The 24,590-nt window shown below is 37.1% G+C and overlaps 2 protein-coding genes across 2 annotated transcripts in view; both read right to left on the bottom strand.

The window, feature by feature from the left end:
* Nucleotides 1-1,740: 1,740 nt before the first annotated feature.
* Nucleotides 1,741-9,097, bottom strand: LOC134792707 (odorant receptor 4-like). Its single transcript, XM_063764004.1, has 5 exons — nt 8,380-9,097; nt 5,798-5,897; nt 2,348-2,455; nt 2,115-2,270; nt 1,741-1,811 (listed from the first exon to the last, which is right to left on the bottom strand). Exons 1-5 carry the CDS (start codon nt 9,090-9,092, stop codon nt 1,758-1,760), a joined length of 1,131 nt encoding a protein of 376 aa, XP_063620074.1. The 5' UTR covers nt 9,093-9,097; the 3' UTR covers nt 1,741-1,757.
* Nucleotides 9,098-10,525: 1,428 nt separating this feature from the next.
* LOC134792704 (NADPH oxidase 4-like) overlaps nt 10,526-24,590 on the bottom strand; it is a 36,813-nt gene continuing 22,748 nt past the window's right edge. Inside the window, exons 6-12 of the mRNA XM_063763999.1 lie at nt 23,716-23,830; nt 21,394-21,489; nt 12,943-13,077; nt 12,346-12,449; nt 11,594-11,716; nt 10,968-11,411; nt 10,526-10,701 (exon numbers count right to left, since the gene is read on the bottom strand). Coding sequence (XP_063620069.1) covers nt 10,581-10,701; nt 10,968-11,411; nt 11,594-11,716; nt 12,346-12,449; nt 12,943-13,077; nt 21,394-21,489; nt 23,716-23,830 — 1,138 coding nt within the window. The 3' untranslated portion in view covers nt 10,526-10,580. The remainder of the gene's footprint in view (nt 10,702-10,967; nt 11,412-11,593; nt 11,717-12,345; nt 12,450-12,942; nt 13,078-21,393; nt 21,490-23,715; nt 23,831-24,590) is intronic.

Genomic DNA, 24,590 nt, shown 5'->3' with positions numbered 1-24,590 from the left:
TTGGAAAAAGTTTGAATTAAAGGATACCATTTCCAACGCGAATGTCGGAACAGGTAAAACGGTAGTGCAAGGCTCTTCCGAATGACCCTGCTATGTATGTATGTATGTTCTTGCAATGTCCTGACATTACCTAGGCCGAGTTTCACGCCGTACGGATGCTTAATCAATGTTGCGTTATCGTTGCGTTGTTAGTTGCTATTTACTTAGTAGGTGCGTAGTGACCTACCTATTTTCGGTCGGTAACTTAGTGACCTATCTATTTTAAAAAAGTTGAAATAGGTTTACCCGACAGTAGTAGATCACATAAATTATGTAGTTTTATTTTTCTGGGGCATATTGATTTGCTGCCACTTAACACACAATTGATGTGAAATAACGACATCGACAATTAGACTACCTACATTGAGATAAAGCCTGACCAGTAATATATGATCAGGCGCCATATTGCGGAAGTTCAATGAACTAAATTTTTCATTCTAAACTGAACTGTCCACCACATACATGGGAATAACAGCGCCCTCTTGAAAATGATCATATATTTCTGGTCGGGGTTTACGTCAGAATTAGGTGCAGTGGGACCCCGGTGTATTGGGAATGAGGTGGTGTACAAGTTGAGCTTCGTATACTCACTCCAAGGCAGTTGCTGAACTGCAGGACGGCGCTCTTGGTAGCCCAGTAAACTGGTACCACAGGCCGCTGGCACAGCGCGACCACGGATGTAGGTACACGTGTTATAAGATAATAAACTTTTTATAATATGTAGAGACCTATACGTTCACTGTTTAACTGAGGTGGTAAGATGTTAAGGCTCATTTAGATTATCGAATGCAACTTGAGCTTAAAAGAGTTAAGAGCAGGAGGAACAAAATAAAAACACCGCCAAACGTGTAATTATGTTATTTTTTATTTTATTTCATTTATTGTGATTCATTTATTTTTAAGTGATCGTACCACAGAAAGTGGTCTACATTTAATCGTACCTAATTGCAACTACATTTTAATAAGCAAAGAGATAAGCTCATACGTGGCTTTCCATTAAGCCCCCAATTCACACTCCTACCTTGTAGTCCGCCTCGTAGTCCGCCTCATTGGGTAGGATTGTGTATGGGGGTCGCGGACTACGTGCCATCCTACAACACCCAAGTAGGATGCCTCTTGGGTCCTACAAATCCTGCAAGCCCCGCCCACCGCTGTAGTCCGCCGCGTAGGATTGTGTGTGGGTTGTCGTCCTACGTTGCGGACTACCGTGCTTGACGTATGACAACAGTGCGCGCCATTTTTTTGAAATTTATAAAGAAAATCGCTGTTTTTGGGACCAGAAATCACCCAATCACTCCAACAAACAATGGAGGAATAGGCATTGCAACAATTATTACCAGTACTTAAGAAATATGACGCTCTCTGGCGAATTTTTAGCAGTTTATTTTCCCATACTCTTTTTTATTTTTATCCAATAACAAGAAAATACATAGCAGAAGAGCTATTTTGAGTAAGTAGACCGACACTTGTGAGAAACGAAGCAGTACTGATGATGGACGGCAAAACAGTACCGTGTGTGAGCTATTTCTTGCTCCGTAGTCCTGCAAGGCGAACTACAACGTAGGAGGGTGTGTGAGCTATATCCTACGCCGTAGTCCTGCGAGGCGGACTACAAGGTAGGAGTGTGAATGGGGGGCTTTAGAGAAGGGTCCATATACATATATGCACATGGAGCATGATAACCTTTCTCTAATGGAAAGCCACATTATTTTATTCGCTTAAGCGACAACGTCGTTTAATACGGCAAAAATGGAGTACCCGTTGTACAGCGTCTGTAAAAGAAATAAAAAATCATATTACTTGAATTACCTAGTTATTAATACCATTTCGGTTTTTTACCTACTAGTTACAAAACTGAAATCAAACCGTTTGCAAACGCAAATTATAACCACAAGGGTGGTGGTAAGTGGATGACGTTACTTATGAACTTCACATAATAATACCTATTTGCGTTGTGACAATTTTCTTCGGGCTGTGTCTAATAAGGAGAATCCGCGGCCGTAGGGAGAAAATGTTTCAGCTCGCGTTATTAATGCTCGCGTTATTAATATTACGCGATCGCGTTTATGACTTACCTGACTGTAAGTCTCTATAGACATGGCGACTATGCCTCCAGCACTCAAATACAGCGGTTTCTGGGCTACTCTCAGGAGGATCAACAAATCTTTCTGCAGGTCCAATGGCCATGATATCCACGAAGATTCGTATGCCGCCAATGCAATATTCCCACTCTATAATCAAATCACAGATGCAGGGTTTTTGTGCTCAGTATGATGGATAACATTTAACGAACAAACAAAATACCAACCTGAATAATCAACTCATTGCCCAAATAGCAATAAATGTATGCATTCATCAAAGCGACACACAAAAAGACAAAGAAAGTAGCCAACAGAGTTTTTTGCTCGAATCCGATCTGAAACAAATAATTGAAGAAATATACTACTACGAGTATTCTTTAAAAAAAGGTTTTAAAATAGGAACCGACATGGAAGGATTGCCTTCCTCGTATTATAAGACAACCCCGTTGAGGCTGCGTTGCTAATAATACACTACTAAGATGATCCCTTCCTTTCCTGCTTTGCACCAATATTTTATCTATCACTAGGTATCATGATATTAAGGCGCTACGCGCTGTTTTTGGCCGTAAACTCTTACTTTCTAGAGTATATATCTTCTTAACGGTTCAACAAAAAATTATGAAAAAAATATATATGAATCTACGTTTTATGTACAACATTTGTAACGTTTGACTTTTTTTCCTGTGACTTATAATTTTTCGAAAAAAGGAACATTACGAGAGGCTATTTTGCGACTAACTTTGCCTATTTCTACTAAACGGTTTATTCGATTAAAGTTATTTTTAAACTAAAATAAATGTTTTAACCGACACTACAAATGCAACGTAGAATAATGTTAATTAATCTTTTTTTTTTTAAGAAATCGAATATTTTTCAACATTTCGTGCGTATGTAGCTCGAAAAAGGCGTGGCCGGCACCGGCAGTCGTGTGCTAGCTTTGAGACGAGGAGGCTGTGTCGCTCGTCGCTCCGTGCCTTCCTTGTATTCTGCATGCTTGTGCTGAGCCCAAGTGCAATAAAATTGGAGTTATTGTGGCCAAAGATTAAATAACTGCAGAAAGTTGATTTGGTTGTGACGCGCTTTAGCGCGCGCAACACGGTGTTTCGCAGCCTATTATTACAAACCTAATGACAATATTTCCACTTATGTTTGAGAAAGCTTCATTTGAAATTTATAAAAAATGTTTTCGAATATGCGCCGACATATTGCCATTAAAATTTAACGCTTTTAATAAAGTTCGATTCCTAAAAATTAATAATTATGTAATTGATTAGCTTTGGCAACTTATGTTGTAGGTATATACTATACACCGTGTTTTTTTTTATTTCCGTTAATTTCAAGGGTGCATTCCTGAGCTTAAATCAAGTAACTTTCTCAAAGACCGATATGTTCTAATTAAGTCCATTTCGGAGATAATCCATAATTTATTTTTTTCCTATAAGGCCTCTACAAGCGTGTACACTTGCCTTAGGGCCGGCTTACATATTGATTAGTGTTTAGAATGAGTTCATACATTTGCTACTAAACTTAAGTACAATCTCGGTCGATTGATGTACGAAATGACATTAATATGTCACAGATTTCAATTGTTTGGTTGAGTTAAATGTAATGCCCGTGTTACAACAACGCTATATGCTACATTTAATTACTTTTTAAACAAAAAAAAAAACAAAAAAAATTTTTTTTTTTTGAAAATTAACTATGCCATTTAGTTCTTATAAACGTACTTAACTATACCCCGAAGTTAACGGAATTCAATAAAAACACGGTGTATAGTTTGATTCAGAAACCATTACATTTTTAGGATTGTTACCTATTAAAATGATGTTAGGTTATTGATTAAATTAAGTTTTCTCAAACATGCGTGGAAACATTGCCATTACGTCCCGTCCTTATTTGAACTTTTTATAAGTATTTCCACGCATTTTTTGAGAAAAGTAAGTATACATACATATTATTTCAATCGTGATAACATTTACCGGCCTTACGTTCATAAAATATAATTTCTTTGCTGTGTGTTTAATATCATACTCGGCAGGCATATAATAGGGATATCCCGGCCATGTGTAAATATTATAAATATTAAATATCTTCTTTCGAGAAATGTTTTTAGGGTTCCGTAGCCAAATGGCAAAAAAAAGGAACCCTTATGGATTCGTCATGTCTGTCTGTCTGTCTGTCCGTCCGTATGTCACAGCCACTTTTTTCCGAAACTATAAGAACTATACTTACAGTCGAAACTTGGTAAGTAGATGTATTCTGTGAACCGCAGTAAGATTTTCACACAAAAATAGAAAAAAAAAACAATAAATTTTGGGGGTTCCCATACTTAGAACTGAAACTCAAAAATTTATTTTTCATCAAACCCATACGTGTGGGGTATCTATGGATAGGTCTTCAAAAATGATATTGAGGTTTCTAATATCATTTTTTTCTAAACTGAATAGTCTGCGCGAGAGACACTTCCAAAGTGGTAAAATGTGTCCCCCCCCCCCGCCCCCCCCTGTAACTTCTTATTTTTTATAAATCTTCTAAACTTCTAAAATAAGAGAATGATAAAACTAAAAATAATATATGAAATTGGTTTGAACGAGATCTAGTAAGTAGTTTTTTTTAATACGTCATAAATCGTAAACCGCAATTTTATTATGTTAGTTGCTGCTACGGAACCCTTCATGGGCGAGTCCGACTCGCACTTGGCCGCTTTTTTTTATCTGATAGTCAGCAAATGAGCCGCCTGATGGGAAGCGGTCATCTGATACTACTTTAATACTGATAATACTTTAAACACTAAAACGTCCATGCATTATTGATTTTATGTAATTACGCCACAACAAATTAGCCTTTTGGCTGCACTTGGGCCGAGCACAAGCGTAAACAGTAGCAGTAGGTACTAGGTACAAAGAAATCACGGAGCGATAAAACTTCCTCGTTCAAAGCTACCACGATATGCTCAGCTAGAAAGTCGTGGAGTAACTGACTGCAAATAAATATGGGAGCGATAGCTTGCACTCTGTGGTCCATAACGGTCAAAAAGATGGCGATGGCGTCGCATTCTTACGCCGATAAGAATCCGATAAAAGATAATTTTATATATTAGACAAAACAAAAAACCTAAGGTAGGTAATAAACACATAAAAAAATGTTGGCTAACGGCGTATTGCATAGAGTATCATTCTATGGAACTTGCTAACTATGTAAACAAAAGTTACTAGTAAATTCATTCATTCATCAAGTTTGATTACATAGTTAGCAAGTTTTATAGAATGACACTCTACCAATACGACGGTTATGTGTATGTCAATTACACAAACGTGCACGGTGCGTAACGGGATGGGTAAGTAATATATAATATAATACTAATATAATTTTATTTGGCGTATTAAGCGGGACGCGAGTCGTATTAATCGTGAAATGTAATTTACGACCTCGACTAAATGCGTGATCTACTCATACTCAAACAACAAAATATCTGCAAACAAAAGATTATACGAGTATAGCGCCAACTGTGCGCCTCTGGGCTGTATCTTATTCTTTGAACCTCGTGGCGGTGCAGCGATACAAAATTCACGTACGATCGCAGTGAGCGGGGTAAGCGGGTGGTGCGGGTACAGAGTGCTTAGCTCCGCCTAGACGCTCAAGGGCATTGGGCCTATCTATCGTCTTAAGGTACCTACCACTGTGGCCATCAGAGCATTGAGACATAATTCTAAAGTGACCGCTAAGTTCTGGATCAAGAAATACTCTTCGAAAATTGTATTCATATCTTGAGTGTACCTGTAAAATTTTCCATTCATACAAGTTGCTTTATTTTATTATGTATCGTAACTAGTATTAGTTCACCCCGAACTGAGAACTCGCGTATATAGAGTAGGTTCCTAGACTATATCAAGACGATAGGACTGTATTCGTAATTCTTAGGTATTTATAGGTACCCATTGACATATATCTAAAGACGGGCCTTCCGGGCACGGGCACTAAGTATGGGACCGGCAAGAAACTAGGCACATATTTCCTAATGTTTTGAAAAGATGTATCCCGCCGATTTCATCTTATAATTAACCTGCATAAATTGTATTTTTTAACAATTCAAATTACTAAAGAATTTATAAAATAACATATAGTAGTAAATTTCCCATTCAGGGATAAGTTCGCCTTTGTTGTATTTAATTGACTCTGTAACTGTGTTTCTCGTGTTTTTATTTCTATGTACAATAAAGTAAATACATACATACATATACATAAATTTCCTTTCCTTAAAGGGGCCCACTGATTACCAGTCCGCCGCACTAAGGGGTAAATTCACGATCTACGCGGCCAAAAGTCGATTTATCAAAACAATAAATACCTCTGCGATAACAGCTACCTGCGGTAGAGGACCCTTTAGCGGCTAGATAACAACCCCTCCCACCCTCGTATGCACTTTCTAATTCGTTTCACGTCAGTCGGAATTTGATCGTGTCACTTCGTGTATGTTACTTGTTCTCGGCGCTCTTAGAAAAGCAAAACTTTGACGGTGTGGTTTATTGTTTTTAAGAGATCAAGAGTGAAAAAAAATCATGGATTCTGAAACAGCAGGTTAGTAATTTATAAGCAGAAATAAAAATATGCTTTATTTATTTGTTTTTGAGGCTAGGTTAATGCTCTGAAAGAGAGACTGTTTTTGAGCGTCATTTTTCGCAAAAAAAAAACTTCACTCGTTAATAAGTAATACAATAGGGTGAGATCGAGCAGAATTGTTAACGACATGTTATAGTCTATTGTTTTGGTTATTATAATTTAAAAAAAAACTTTCCGCATGCTTCCGCCAAATCATAATTTTTATACTTTAAAAATAATCCGCCATTTTACTTAAAAATTAACTTTTTTTTGTATTGAGTTGAATCGACATGTTTATTTGTTTTAGATGTACCAAATACGTCAGAAATGAAGATCGTGACTAGAAAACACATATTTTATCTCTTCAAAAGTAAAAATTTACCTACATTGGAAGAAAAACTGTGTTCCTTAAGAGATCAACTTTTTTCTAGTGAAGGCTGCACTAATGAGCAAATAGAATTATTTAAAAGCAATTTTGCTTATTTCAAGTCAGAATTTAAGACTAGATGGAGTAAAGCTCAGTATAAAGAAGACAGATTCATAAAAAACAATAATTCTTGGCTAGAAGGCTCTTTCGCGATTCCCGTTGCTGAAAGTCCGTTGTTTGTAGATATGCCAAAGGCAAATTTCGGCAACACGAATGATGGAAACACCAGCAGAAGGTTTCTTGATGATCCAAAATTAGCATCAGATATAACTGGAATCAGTTACGAGCTGATTATAGATTAAAAGTAATTTTAGAGACGATATCAAGCTGCCACAAAATTGACTCTGAAAAATACGACAGTAACGCAAAGGAAACAGGAGAACTATATGTCAAATTATACGGATGGCATCCCATGACGCCCACGATGCATAAGATACTAGTCCATGGTGCTCTAATTATAAAAAAATGCGTTACTACCTATTGGACAGCTCACTGAAGAAGCTGCAGAAGCGCGTAACAAGCATTTCCGATCTTATCGACTTGATTTCGCAAGGAAGTTTACGAAAGAAAGCTGCAACACGGATATTTTGAATCGCTTACTTTTGAGTTCCGACCCCTTACTGAGCTGCAGGAGAAAAGTAAAAAAAAGAAAGCACAGTACTTTCCTGCCAGAGACGATAGAATTGCTATTGCCTGCCGATCCGAACCCAGAGTGCTCTTCCGGAAGCGAAGAAGAAAACATCATAGCAGAGACTGTAGCTTAATATGGCAACTGATTTTATTTCAGTAATAAATTATTATACACATTTTACTATATTTTTAATTTTTTCCTCTTTTGTGCAGATGTCGAAATTTTACATATCAGTAGAATTTTGAAAAAATTACCCTATAAATTAAAAAAAATTATCATGAAACAGTTGTTTCAACTTCGTAAAACGTTAAAAGATACAAAAACCCGCAAAAATAATTTTGGCCCCGTAGATCGTGAATTTACCCCTATGTGCGCCGGACGATATCGGCCTGTCAGTTGTTCGGAGCTGTCAAATTTTTGTTCTAACTGACAGGCTGATATCGTCCGGCGGCCTGTTAGTCAGTGGTCGGCTTTATAGAAATTTGATGCACTAGATTGCTTATTATGCAAGACGTTATCATTGCCAAACATCCTAATGCCAAATGTAAGATCTTCGCTTCGCCTCGCTCGCTTGTTCGATTATAGTAACTGAAACAACTTACCCCATCAACCGAACATGTTTTTTTACAATATCTTTAAATTCCTCTCTCACAGCTCTTTCAGTCATAGAAGTGAATTCCAGCGACCTGATCCTATCTTGCAATTCGACCAGCTGGTCGCACAAGTACATTATCAAGCTACAGATTATCCCTTGCATAGCTATACCTCTCCAAATCACCGGCACCACGATGGTAATGGCCACCAGTTGAGTTGCCGTCAGCAAATTCATCTTGCTTTCCATCGGATCGAAAGGCATCCAAGCCTCTACAGACATTTCGTTATGATACAAAGCTAAAGCACTAAACGCACCAACTACAGATGTACTTAATCCAGTTACAATTATGATCATCATCAACATCATCTTTTTACGCTCTTCTGTTAAATGATCGCCTGAATTAATAATCTTTGAAATCAAAATCTCAACCTGCCTGCGTTTGCAAATGAAAATAACCACTTTTCCGACAAAATTGTATGCTACAAGTGTCTTGTCTAAATTGGTCATGAACACAACCACGTCATCCTTTATTTGATAGGTCCCGATGCCACCAGCAATCATGTAAATGATTGACAGTACGTGCGTTGTATATTCGTACATTTTGTACAGAGTTGGGTGCGCTTTGGCCCAAGGATCGTCCGGCCATAATCCGACAAGAAACAAATATTTTAAATTATAAGCAAAGAAGTCATCGGTCAACTTTAAAATTGAACCGAACATTTTGAAAGCCTTTCAACTTGTAGATCGACTGACTCAATTAATTCAATGCAAATCGTCTTGCGATTTTAGTTTGTAAAAGTTTTAATTTGACTTTCACTAAGTTTTAAAGACTAGGCCAGGTCAACCGGTCAACTTTTTTGAAGAAGATCCATCCACTGTAAAAATCGCCAGCTTTCGGAACCGCAAAGAGCCACAAATATTGTTTTTAATTCTAACAACCCCGATGTGAATTTTTTAGACGACTTTAAGAGCTACAGTTGTGCCTCCAAAGAGCAGCACGCGGCTTGCGAGCCACGGTTTGCCGACCCCTGGCCTGGACTAAGCAGTTATCATAATGCTACTGCCACACAGATACTGAAAGCTCGTAATTCAAGCCTCATTAGAGTAAGTACAAGTATTGATAAAAGAATAAGATAATTCGTGTCAAGGTAATTTTGAACACCTCGCCCGCTTAGCAACTTCTGCTGCTGACTGTACTCAATCCAGTTACAATTATGATCATCATCAACATCATCTTTTTACGCTCTTCTGTTAACTGATCGCCTGAATTAATAATCTCGGAAATGAGAATCTCCACCTGCCTGCGTTTGAAAACGAAAGTAACCACTTTTGCGACAACTTGTCCAAATTGGTCATAAGCAGAACTACGTCATTTTGATAGGTACCGATGCCACTAATAATCAAGAAAATAATTGACAGTACGTGCGCTGTATTCTCGTACATTTTGTACAGAGTTGGATGCGCTTTGGCCCAAGGATCGTCCGGCCATAATCCAACTAGAAACAAATATTTGAAATTATAAGCAAAAAAGTCATTGCTCAGCTCTAAAAGTGAACCCAACGTCTTGAAAGCCTTGTAACTTGTAAAAGAAATCAAATCGAATTTAATACAAAGAGTCTTGCCATTTTAGTTAGTGAAAGTTTTAATTTTTCTTTGAACTTGGCTGGACACGCTGCCGCGTGTCTAGATTTGACTTTTACTAAGTTTAATGGACTAGGCAGTTAGCATAATGCTACACAGACATTATAACTCGGCAAAAGCTCATCAAGGTCAAATTGTAACTGCTTCATAAGTACGCAATTAGAAAAGTTTAATATTGGCTTGGTTTTGTACAGTGACCTTAATATCTAAGAACGGGCACTACGGGCACTAAAAATGGTACTAATTCAGCGGTGTTACTCACGAATTCCAGCCAATCGTGCAGTCTAACGCAACTAGTTGCGACAAATAGCGCGCGTAATGCGAACTCATCAACCAATCGCACGCGTGATGCGAACTCATCAACCAATCGTTTTGTAGCGGTGTCACACCGCTGTACTGGCCCCTGGCATGCCTCATTATTATTGCCTGTAGGGACTGGGTTTACGCCGTAAAGCCAGTCCCTAGATATCTATGTCAATGGTTTTGCAATGGATAGGAAATAAGGAAGCTGCTTTCATTAAACAATTTTAATAGCATTTCAATACAAATGTAAGCATTAGGTACTTATCAAGAGAATCCTTCGTGTATGAATGTAAATTTTGTTTTGCCTCTTGAGATCTGTTTACATTTGTTTCTTAACAATTTTACTAATTTCTTTGGTCCGCAGCAATATAAGTTTAGGTGATCCCTGTAAACAAATACAGCATAAGTATTATTTTGCCATACCGGAGGACGGAGGACTTTCCTTTTATTTCGTCAGGGTTTTATAATAAATATTTCAAGTCGACGACGAGAAATCCAATTGAATTGAATTTGGCATCTTGGAACAGTGATCTAAAGTCGTAAAAGGGGCAATTAGTTTCCTAACTAATTAACCAATTACCCAAATTTTCAATAAGTATTTTTTTACGTCATAAAGAGGATACATCATACATCAATCATTCTGGAACTTACTCTGGATATAGATGCACCCAGGAATCAAACAGTTGATCCCAATGTGGCCTGCCTTTCCTCACCCTGCACGCCAAATGGGGAAACTCTTTTGCTATACTAAAATCTTCACTCACTCCGTCTTTCGTATCATTATGTAAATAATCTCTTCTCTTTATATTGGGTGTGAGAAGAGTCGCTTTATCATCAGTAACTACTCCAGTTAGAGAGCTTTTTTCGTCGAGGAGTACAACGTGTGTTGCAATTTGATCTTTGTTAGTATGAAGTCTTGGTGCATTTTGGACTGTATTCGTAACGTAGAGTTGTAGGTGCAGCCGGTCAGGTTTGTTGGCATTTCTGAGTTCTGTGAGGGTTTTGGTGGCGAGCTCTGTCAGCCATGTCAGTTCTTTTTCGTGTCGGACTATCCATATTAAGTGAATTCGTCCGGGTAAGCGACTTGTTGGGTTCCTGAAACAACGAATTGAGAATACTTCACTCCAGACATAATATAAAATTTATTTATTTATTGACACATTTATTTAGGACTATATAGCGTAATAGATGGTTCCGCAAAATATAGTATCTCTTACAAGATATCGGTCGCCAGTTGCGACATTCTTTATAAAGTTTACAACAGTTATGAAACTTACAGCAGCATGTGATGCAACAGCGACACGAAGGGAGTGACGCCGACGCCCGCCGCCACGCACACCGCCACGCGCCGGCTCCGGGCCGCTTGCATCGGCGACGAGAACGGGCCGTCCACTAGGATACTGCAATAGGAGTGCGAGTTGAACGGCCGAGGTGAGAGAGATTGAAGCTTTGAAACATTTGAGTCCAGAAATACCAATTTACGTTACAAAATTAATGTAATGCGGTATATTAACACACCGTAAAGTTGTTGTACAAGGCGATAACTGTTTTAACTAAAAAAATGGGATACAGATACATAAGAATAAACAAAAAGTAATTTGCCTGCAATTTAAGACATTTTAAAAAGTACGTAAACATGATACATTTATTATATTTTATTCACACAACACACAAGCTTACACTAGTTACAGTTTATACCAAAACGATTACTTGTTACACAATAAGATTCATAAAGTATTTACAATATACTCGTACCTACACAAAAAGTTAAACATTACAAACTAGGTACAATCACTTAATAATATTGTATAGAGCTGTGGAAAACGAGCCTGGTTTTTTGAATGTACGAGGAGTACGTACGAGTTTAAGCTCCTATTTTTTCATTTTTGTTATTTTCTCAAGGTGCACTGCAGTATACGTATTATGTATTTTAACAAAGTGGCACAGTATCGGTACCTACCGTATACTTATAATATAAATTATAATAAATTTTCACAATATGTATTTAGTTGCGATAAGACAAACTCACCTGAGATTTGGTCCGTTCTGCAACAGTAGCCTCTCTAGCGCCTCAGTCCAATCGCCCTTCACTCTTATCCAAACAATAAAATTTCTTTGACTAGATGTAGGAACCTGCATCAAAAAATAAACACATAAGAGCTGTATAAGAGTCAACTATTAAAATGTTATATTATGATTTTTAAAAACAACAGTTTTTCGGCGTTATTATTCTCGACAGGAAAAACGGAAAAAACAGTTTTTTACACGTTGCTGGTTTAAGGATTAAAGTTGGAAAATAGCGCTTATATTTATTTGCTGTTTTTCAGTTCATGTTCTAAATTATTATAAATCTTAGTTATTTTAAGGTGAGTATCAGTGCTAGGAAGCCCTTATAAAACAAAGTTCCCCGCCGCGTCTGTATGTATGTATGCACGCGATCAACTCAAAAACTACTGATCGGATATTCATGCGGTTTTCACTTATCAATAGAGTGATTCTTGGAGAAAGTTTTGTGTAATAACCAGTGCAAAGCCGGGGCAGGTTGCAAGTGTACGATAAAGTTAGGCATTAAAACTATACAGACGGGGGAGATGCTTATAGCCCTGATTGGCTCGTCAGTACTCACTTTAACAACAGTAAACGGGTGCCACTCGAGGCGGGAGATGTCCGGACACTGCAGCAGGACGTACTGACCCGCGCGGCAGCTAAAATCCTCGTAACGCAGGGTCAGGCTGAGCGTGCGCCCTGCCATGTGCGTTACCTGAAAAATATGACCGATATCAAAGATAACTCCGTATAAGATAAATAATAAATAAAGTCTAAGGAAAAAACGTGCATCGAACATCAAGAAAAAGTCATTCAGTGAAAGAACATGGGTCAAAGTCATATGGCGTTCTGAAAAATAAATAAAAAAATCATTTATCCATATATTTATAATTTTTTTGATATTTTTATACATTTTAATTTTTAGTTTTAATCGTATGTCGATAGATGGCAGTAAATTGACTGTGACTACAAAATGTACTATGACAATAGCCCTCTATAAGTACTATCTATTCTCTTTGGTGTACTTTCGTTTGGGCCAAATACCTTTCGCCAAATTTCACTTCCCAAGAAACTTATCGCAATAGTTTCATTTCCCAAAGGAACCTTTAGCAAAGTTACACTTCGCATATAATTTATTTGGTCAAATTATCATTTGGCAAGATTTTACTTTGTCAAATGTTATTAGGACAAAAACTTATTTAGCAAACGTTTTGGTTGGACTGGAGCAAAGGGGCCTGAGACTTAGATTTTTTATGACAAAGTGGTGTCACTATGACACTATTTTTAAATGATTGTAATGTGTAGATCACGTCAAAATAACCATCTTTTATTGAAAAATATTTTCTCAAAAATAAAAAATGGCCGAGTTAGACGCCTCCAAAAATTGATGTTTTAAAGGGAGCTGGGACTTGGAAATTTTTTATCGAGAGTGGTGTCATTATGACATATATTTTAAATGATTGTAACGAACACGTCAAGATAGGACACTTTTACTTGGAAAACTTTTTTCTAAAATTGAAAATGGCGGAGATAGAGCGTTTAACATAACACTCTTTAAAGGCAGGTCGGTGTAGGTACGACGACGAGCGAAGCGAGGAGGAGTGTTAGGTAGAACTGCGACCTTACAGTGCGCGAGCCGAGCGAGCGAAGCGAGCGTGCCGCGGCAGCGGCCGGCGAAGCGCCAGAACCGACTTTTTTATAATAAAGCCCCAGCTCCCTTTATGCAAGTAAGTTATACTTAATGATATAATGATACATTTGACTAAATAATACTTGGTAAAATGAAACTTGTCCAAGTAATTATTTGCTAAACAATAACTTGCCAAAAAAGACTATTGCTAACTGAAAAATTGCGATAAGTTGTTTTGCCAAACATTTTTTTGGGAAATGATAATTTGGGAAACATAGTTTGGGATGTGATACTTTGGGAAACGTTTTTGGCCCATTCGTTAGTAAACCATTCTCTTTGCCAATATTCTAAACAACTGTTCAAATAAGTGATTAATACACAGTTTTAGCTTCTAACGTGTCTTTCGGTTCGCATAGTTTGGTAGATATTAAATCTTAATTTAGATTTAGGTTTTGTCTTATCTTTAGTATTGTTTTGTGTTTTGATTAAATAAAGAACTTTTTCTGTTCCTGAAATTTAATATTGGATACAAACGCCTAAGATGCAACCTAAAAGTATGTTAGGAGCAGACCGTTGCAAACAGTTTTCCGATAGGTATAAATAACTCACGATCAGAATTAGGCTCCTTTGTCCATAATTTTCGGGAATAGGAAGGATAATTTATAACTTGGTGTTAAGGTTGGAAATGAGATTCCCTTTGGAAATGCAAGTTCGTATCCTACCGACTGCGCCATGTTAACGTTCATTGTTTGGGAGTCGTGTATCAAAAACAGGCGCTGATATGAGACTTATTTATTCTACTCAAATATCATACTACCGTAGCGTAGAGTAATATAAGTAAAGAAAGAGAGGTAACTCCATACATCAGTTTTCTTACCAAAACGCGCGTTATTTCGTAGTCGACATCTAGCGTCAGCATATCTTACCAAAATCAATAAATAAAACTCTAAATTTCGTACATACTTATATCAAATATATAAACAGCAATAGCCCATATAACCATTCCAGTCGCAGAATCACAAAGTGGTAACTAAATGTCAGATGTGTCGTAACAGAGTCCACACAATGTGTCTAGAATTGTTTCGAAACAAAGTGTCGTCGCCGTGTCTACACTTTTCCGTAACAAGGTGTCGACACATTTGTGTGCACTTTGCGTGCGGTTTGCGACTAAATCTGACAGCAAATTTGTGACAGCAAATGTCAATATAAAATACCTCTTGAAAACCAAGGTTTGTCAAACTACTATTAGTGTCTCGTGTGCTCGTAATTCTAGTAAGTCATCATGGGCAATGCAAATGATAATAATCGACCGAAACCATATAAACACCCAACACCCGTCAACCTTTTACAGAAAAGTTTTTAAAGAAATTCAATAAGCTACTTAGGTCAGGCAACGAATGCTCCAAAAGTTGTAGAGGGAAATGCTCGGAACACAATTTTTGACTCCGTAACTCGGTTTGACAAGTTAGGAGGTGAACATATCAAAAGTCCCCGGCCGTAGCCCTTGAGCGGGGGGGAGAGAGGGGGCTTTGAAGGTCCCATTTTCCCGTTTTTCGATTATATCTCGGAAACTATGCATCTCACCGACATGGCCACTTATACAAAATGAAAGTTAATTTAATTTGTTACAAGTTTATTCAGTCAATTTTTTCGATATGTTGAATAGTTTTTGAGATATCCGCTCTTGAAAGTTTATTTAGGGCTCTCAATTTTATCTTGACATATCTATATCAGTGAAGGTGCTAGGCCGTGTTTGGTATCGTTTTCGTATAAATCTGGGGTGCTGAATCCATTTAAGATATCACATTGACACCATTCCACAAAATAAAAATAAATCTTTTTAGGGTTCCGTACCTCAAAAGGAAAAAACGGAACCCTTATAGGATCACTCGTGCGTCTGTATGTATGTCCGTCTGAATACACAAAATAGTTCTTTACCTATAGATGACAGGAAAACCTATTAGAAATGTGCAGTCAAGCGCGAGTCGGACTTAATGTACGGAACCCTTAATACGCGAGTCCGACTCGCACTTGGCCGGTTTTTTTGAAACTCTTCTTGACGCTTAACCGCTGAACCGATTTCGTTGAAATTTGGTATAGAAATAGTTTGCGTCCCGGAACAGGACATAGGATAGATCTTATAACCAAAATCATCTTTTGAAGGTGTGAAAAGTGGTGTGGAAATTTGTACGGGAAATCAATAACCGCTGAACCGATTTATATGAAATTTGGGATGGTCTACATCTTTGATTTAGTTAAAAATGATGAAAAAACATGACTTCAAACCTAAACTTAAACAGTATTAACTTCAAGAAGTCAAATCTGAATTCCCCCCTACACCTCATTTCACACCTTTAAAGGATGATTTTTGAGATAACTTATTATATCCTGTCCCGGGACTCAAAATATATGTGTACCAAATTTAAATTAAAACTGTTCAGCAGTTTAAGCGTGAAGAGGAGTTTAAAAGAAAGTATTTTAATAAGTTTATATGTTTTTACTTCGGAATGGTGTCAATGTGATACCTTAACTAAATTTGGTACTGCGAATTTATACGAAAACGATACCAAACATGGCCTCATAGCTTTACTGTTGTAGAAGTCAAAATAAAATTGAGAGCCCTAAATTCTTATTACTTGGCCAAACTTGTGTAGAAGGAAAAGGTAAAATAAAAGTCTTCGGCAGGAATATAAGACACAAATATTTTTTTTTTTGCGTTACTATTTCATTCATCAAATATAAACATACCTCTTGATTATACTATTCTAGTGAGATCCTCATAGATAAATAAAACATTTACTTAAAAAATTACAAGGTCGAAATGTCACGGAACTTGTGAGAGTAATATGTGAAAAATAAAAACTTTTATGACAAAAAAAATCTGGACACAATTTAAGAATCACCCAATTGCGTCGAGGAATCATCTGTATTTTTGCTTGTTTCATTACCTCCTCGCTTCTTTTTTGTCCTTTGTATTCTGTAGCAATTTGTTAGATCTGAAAATAAAGATAACTTGCGTCGTCACGGATGTCGATTTATAGGTTTTAGGGAGTGCAGAGTTCGAAAACGATGATCATTTTATAATCCAAGATGGCGGCTACGTATTTTGTCATACAAGTGGAATCCAAAATAGTCATCATTTTCGAAATCTGCGGCCCTAAAACCTATAAAACTATATCCATGACGACTTTTATGACATAGTGCATTGCCGCCATTTTGAAATGGAAAATGTTATCATTTTCGAAATCTGCGCCCCCTAAAACCTATAAAACGACATCCATGACGACTTTTATGACATAGTGCATGGCCGCCATCTTGGAATCCAAAATAGTCTTCATTTTCGAAATCTGCGCCCCCTAAAACCTATAAAACGATATCCATGACGACTTTTATGACATAGTGCATTGCCGCCATTTTGAAATGGAAAATGTTATCATTTTCGAAATCTGCGCCCCCTAAAACCTATAAAACGACATCCATGACGACTTTTATGACATAGTGCATGGCCGCCATCTTGGAATCCAAAATAGTCTTCATTTTCGAAATCTGCGCCCCCTAAAACCTATAAAACGACACCCATGACGACTTTTATGACATAGTGCATGGCCGCCATTTTGGAATCCAAAATGGTTATCATTTTCTAAATCTGCGCCCCCCAAAACCTATAAAACGGCACCCATGACGACTTTTATGACATAGTGCATGGCCGCCATTTTGGATTTCAAAATGGTCATCATTTTCTAAATCGGGGCCCCCTAAAACCTATAAAACGACATCCATGACGACTTTTATGACATAGTGCATGGCCGCCATCTTGGAATCCAAAATGGTCATCATTTTCGAAATCTGCGCCCCCTAAAACCTATAAAACGACACCCATGACGACTTTTATGGCATAGTGCATGGCCGCCATTTTGGATTCCAAAATGGTCATTATTTTCGAAATCGGCACTCCCTAAAACCTATATATCGACACCCATCTCGACTTTTATGACAAAGTGTTTTGCTACCATCTGCATGCAAGACATTTCTATTATTTTTACGTACAAAAATGGCCCCCTGTCAACTTTCAATCGAGATTTAATCGATAATTTATTCGATTAATATTCAGATTAATTCAATTTCAATCTATGTTAGGTCGACTAAACTAATCGCGATTAAAATTTGAGAATTAACTTTTTTTATTCCATTAATTAGTCGAATAAACAGTTAATCGATTAATGCCCATCTCTGACCACGGCATTTTTACACTTTGAGAATATCTGAAAACAAATCAACACAAGGAGCCATTTTGCAAATCCAGTAACATACCAGTAACTTTGTTATTACTTTTGACAGCGCGTGTCATGTGTCAACACAGAGTCGACACAAAGTCGAAACATTGCAACTACTTTGTGACTGCAATATTTCTCAGCCTTAAACCATATTTATACATCATAATTAACAAGTTTCGTAGTATGTAAAGCGTTATTTCTGTTATTTAAGTATAGTATACGCATCGAAGTACTAAAAATGCTTCAAATAATATAATTATGAACACAGGCACTGAGAAGTAAACAATTTCATTTCCGGCTAAACTAAAACAATGTGGTGGCGCGTTGATTATATTACACTTAGTTTATCAAATCACTCGAGCAGTTTAATTCCCCATAATAATTTAAGTCCTATTGTAATATAAATGCAAACAATATATAATTACGTCTTGTAATCCGTTTTAGAGATGGCGTATTAATGTCACTTATTTTTATTTAAGTATTTTTCCATCTGACAGTTTCCATTTGACAGGAACAAAATGAACGAATGAACGAATGATTTTGGCATAAAGTAGTCGCAAACCCGAAACAATGTGTGCACACGGCGACCACACTTTATGTCACTTTGTGTCATGTGTCGACCCTTCCCCATTTCTGGTAACTGTGTCGACACGGCGACGACTCTGCGACTGGAATTGTGACCGAAACAGACGGTGTCGACACAAGATGTGTCAACACCGCGTCGTAACGGCGACTGGAAATGGTTGTATGGGAGGTCCTACTGTCTCCTCCATATATTGATATATTTATGTATATAATAGGTACCTATTGGGAAAAAAATATGCCATTTCCATCATTATCTTCAAAGTAGCTTCTTATTCTACGAAGCATTACATATCCTCATTTACATCGTGAAAAGATGTGGAATTCCCTACTGGCGTCTGTATTTCCGACAAATTGTATCTCAGACATATTAGAGTAAAGCGTGAGTACCAGTTACATACCTACAAGCACCGTACGTCGGTAAGATCACACAATCTTAATTTTAATAAATGCTTACAATTTACAATAGCTAGATTTATGCCGGTATTTAAAAAAAGCTGATCGGCTAATTATGGGAAATTATGCTTAATGTAGGTACTTAAGTACAAGTCTACAAAATAAATAAGAACTATAAGACAAGAACATCAAGAACAGCATAGGTATTTAATAAAAAGCTAAAGGCACTTCCAGTTTTATTGGTGCCTGGGAAAATATCATCTGTTCCAGAAGCGATTTTGTCGATCGAAAGTCACACGACTAATTCATTTTCATAGCTTTTATGCGATTTCAATTTAAAATCACTTCCCGGAAGCCATACAATGTATTCAGATCTACGTAGTTGGGGATTATGCAAAGTTTAATCGGTTATTGGACCAAATCGCGGAACGTTTGCGACTGATGGCGGGATAACTGCCTGAAGCGGCATTCAGATTTTCAATATCTGATATAGATTTGATATGTATTTGACATTACTCTTATGCCTCGGCCACGAAAGGCACGCTCGTAGCGCAGCGGACGCTCATCCCTGATACCGATCGTCATTTATTTGTTTTAATTAACCAATGGTACCTATTATGGCGGTCGGCGTAAGCCTTGGACTTCGGATCGTGTGTTCTGTGGCACTCGGGTTAGTGCTTTTAACTTATTTTACTGATTGAAGTGCAAAGCAGACAGTAGAATCATATGCATATCAAATCAATAACATTTATTTATATACCTGATTTAAATGCCCCTCCTATAGTTTGTTGGTTTCATGTCGCCGGGCTATTAGGAACAAAGCAAATTATTGGTAGGTACAAATATTTTTGGCAGTCGCAATAATCTGAATAATATCCAAATTCTCTTGTGGTGAAATAATAACTATTTGAAACGGTAACCGTGAAACGTAGTAAACACTGACAAAAATAGTAAGGAATTATACTGAAATATAGAAGACTGAGTAGACTGACAACCTATAAAACACAGCATACTCATCGGTATTGTAGATGGGGTATTCACTATTTTTGTAATTTATTAGCGTATATTTTATATAGACCACAGGTATAGGCAAAGAGAAAAATATAATTAATAAAAGCATTTTAGACACGTAACTTTTCTATGAGATCTCTGAGAAGGTCCTAAAAGTTAAGAGGAGAAAAACAAAAATACCTAGTAGAAAAATAGCGTTACCTACAACAACGACTCAATGTTTAATACTCTTGTTTAATTTACTATTAGTATCTGGCTAGACATTAACTCGTGTTAGCTAGTCTAGTCTACCTGTACCGGATTAAACTTTGTGAATTGCCCCCCAGTGTAAACGGCACTTTATCAAAATAATGCCGGCAATAGCACCATTAATTTACTAATTTCATTTAGACTATGTACGGTTATTTATGAATATTAATTGCTCTATAAATTGTACCGTAATGTTGCGCCGCAGATTTATAAAAACATAATATCTCTATTAAGAGTTGGAGGTAATAAATTTATATTAAGTATGTATTAGGTAGTGCGAATGGGTTGTTTTTAAAAGTAGGACCACGAAAAGTCTGCAATGATTTTAATAGCGTACGCAGTGCAAATGTTATTTATGCCTACGTCATAATTGTAATTTTAAGTTATTTTTATTTATTGTTTTTTGACTTGTTTTTGTACCATATATATGAATAAATAATTTCATAGAAGTTTAACATTTAAAACAACATTTGAACTGCGTGTGCTATCAAAATCGTTGCAGACTTATCTTGGTCTAACTCTATGAAATTAAACAATTTTACACGAACGATATTCTGCAATACATCGATCAATTAGCAAATGCGATTATTTCACGGCAGGATGAGTTAGGATTTTCCATAGATAGTCAGCACCAAATAGACAATGACGGCCAAATGTGCGGAAAGGAGCCATTTACTTTCACACACATCCCTAACCCGCTATGGGCCACTTCCGCGTTCCAGTAGCCAACTAATTCTGTATTAACCTTTATACAGTACAGTTTAACCCTGTATAGACGGTTAACCCCGAACCCGAGGTAGTTAGCTAACCCAGGAACGCGTAAGTGGCCCTAATATCAGCGGTCCTACTTCCAAACAATATGCAATGTAGACATTATTTTATGACTCACCTGTATAATGTCCACTCTCGCTCGGTTTCTGGACAAAACCCGCCACAGGTGATCAAGGAAAAAACACGAAAGAGGAAAGGCCATCCAAATCCAAGTCTGAAATTGAAATAGAAAAGCTTTATACAAAAAATTTTTTTTTTAACTAACTAGTATGTAATGGTGTCATATATCATTATTTTGTTAAACTCATAGTGTTCAAACGTAGTGGATGATCGAAAGGGATCTCTAACATGGACGTCAATGACGTCATGTTAGAGTGGTATTCCACCTGGCCAATTTCTTTGTCCAAGTGTATTTTGGCGCACATTTTGCTTAATGAGAGAGTGAGACGCAATGACATTGGACCAAGATATTGGACAGATGGAATACCACCCTTAAACAAATGCAAACGAGTGGCCTCAGTGCACGCTGTTCAAATCTGAGGACACAACCTAGTTTTAATTTTTAACAAGCAGAAACGTCTGCAAACGATGCTATTGAGCTTAGAATAAATTAAAAAGTGGAAAAATTACTGTCTTGGACAAATGGACAAAACAGTATTTATTCCCCTTTTAAATTTATTCTAAGCTTGACACACCCTAGGTCGACAGACGGGAGAGAAAAGAGCTACTCGTAGCGTTGGCGCCGCCGGTAGCTAGTATAAATACATACGTACTAACTCAATAGTTCTAAATTACAACAAAACTTGTGTATTATCGGAAACTGCGTCGAGGCTTAAGCTCGAGTTAGTTCAGCAACTAAGAATATTAGGCCAAAAACTTCCGTAAGGGATTGTGCACAAAGCACGCGAGGTTCGATAGGGGGCGGGGGGGTCACGAAAAAATCACGATAGATCACGTTGAGGGAGGGGGGGGGTATAAGGAAACCTCACGTGTATTTTTCTACAATGAACGAAACTGAAAAAAATACCTACCACATGAGTAGATACTTTTTCTCGATTTCGTTAAACATAAATCTTCACTCTGCACTTCAAAATAGCGAGTCTATTTAACTAATTTAAAAAATAAACAAGATTTTCTATATACAATACAATTTTTCTTAAAATTAGGTCGAATGAAAAAAAAACAAAAAAATACACGTGAGGTTGTATGGGGGTAGGGGGGTAGCCAAATACCTCACGAAATATCACCAGGGGGGAGGGGGGATCAAAAAGTAGCCGAAAACACCTCCGTGATTTGTGCACAACCCCTAAGTGGTAGAAAGAAACCCAGACGAAAAGCTATTAGGAACTAGGTTTCCAAACATTTCCCTTTCCATTACCTTAATTTTACCTAGCACGCACCTAGAATACTTTTCTAGGCGTACGAGGGTTGTAATAAAGTTACAGGTCTACAAGTAAACATAAGTAATTTTACTATTTACGGCTTTAGTAATGTTAATTGAAAATTTCTAACCCATTTTTATATACCTACTATAAATCAAACATTTATTTGGCTGTGGGCTTGAAGGGCATTTTCAAATTAGACATTATAGTATAGCCTATTATAAATCCCAATGCCGAAATACAACAGATAAATGGCATTGTTGATTGATTCGTCATTATAACTAAACGAGGTCATTGATGAATAAGTTTAATGGGAGGCGCGGTAGGAAGCACCATCATGTCTAACGCTTCTATTCCTATTCCTTGAAGAGCACAAAAGTGTGGCCCCGTTGTATAAAATTTATTTATTTACGTTTTTTTATGTAGTAATTTATTTATTTACGTCCGCCTTCAGGTCACCGATTTACGCGGGTTCTGTTCATGGTTGCTTTCCTTTGCAAAGCGGGAAAACGCTGGGATCGGCTACGAGCGTAGCGCTACGAAAACATTGGCAGTGATTGCGTTAAGGCGTTTGATAAGCAAAAGGACTAACAACGCTGCTCCGAAGTCCGTGGGACGAGCTATTATTGAAAACCGTAACTAATTTGACCGAAATAGTTCCAAAGACCGATTTACTGCAATGGCAGGAAATGAACTAGGTGCAGTTAATAATTTGATTAGTTGAAAGCATTATAAACGGCATAGTGACAGGCATAATTTAAGGCAACCAACATACTATTACTAATACGCCACCGCATTCGTGAGCGGCGCGACATATAAAAAAACACGTGCAAAAGTTGAATGTTAGTGTGTGCGGATCTTAGAGTGTTGTACAATTTCTTGTACTCCTTAACAAGTTGTAATAGTTACATGTAGAATATGTAGATGCCAGCGATAGTATTGGACACTATAGTGTCTGGGGTATTACTTACATTGGCATTTTATTCGTAGCTATGACGAACTACTAAAAAGTATCTACAGCGACTTCCAAAGTAAATACACTTTTCAACAACACTCACCTTTGATTGTATAGGAACGAAAACAGGAGAATCCCCGGAGGAGTTATGCGTATTATTAGTTTCATAGTCATAATTCAGTCTTTCTTCTGGTAGCAACTCCCTTTTCAGCACGCCGCTGAAAACAAAAGTGATATCACTGAGAATGTTCAAACATAAACTCAACACTAAGTGCTGCAGAGAAACATTCAATAAATAATTTACTGAAAAGTAAAAACGTTAAACAGAGCTGACTATTTCGGCATAGAAGCACTATATCAAATAGTTTTTCATTATAAAGCTACATGTATGTTACAATAAGGTGTTGTATTAAGGTGGTGTTGTAAATCAATTTATTAAGAATTAGAGAAGAGTAAGAGTGTTTGATCTCTCTGTTAATTGTAACACAGCTATAGAATCCAGTTAAAATTATGAAATAAGCCTTTATTAAGGTCATGGCATTACGTAAGAGGATTTCATATATGGACACATGGTTGACGACAGGCGTTAACGAACGTTCGAATAATTCGACTGTAGGCATTGATTGCCACGATCATTGAATAATGTGTAACTTAAAAACTTTGGTATGTGTGTCACGTGAAAGTAACAATACTTATAAAAATAAATAATAATAAATCTACAGTAGTAGATTCTTATAAAGATAAGACATCTATTAGTCACTATTTGTAAGAAGTTTGGTTGAACACTAAGATTGCCACTAGGCTCAAGTGTTCAAGTGGAAGCGTGTGTTTAATAAGGCATAGAGTGAATATCTCAAATATTGAGTGATGTGACGATGTGAGTAGTCTGCCTACCTAAGTCCTAAGTACTCAAGACCACACTGTAAAGTCGCCGCGGCAGGTACCACATAACAACTTAATGTCGACGCATAGGGTTGT

This window comes from Cydia splendana, chromosome 8 (genome assembly GCF_910591565.1).
Source record: "Cydia splendana chromosome 8, ilCydSple1.2, whole genome shotgun sequence".
In the NCBI taxonomy this organism is placed as follows: domain Eukaryota; kingdom Metazoa; phylum Arthropoda; class Insecta; order Lepidoptera; family Tortricidae; genus Cydia; species Cydia splendana.
Note: the sequence above shows the minus strand (reverse complement) of the source record. Positions and strands in the feature narration are given on the sequence as shown.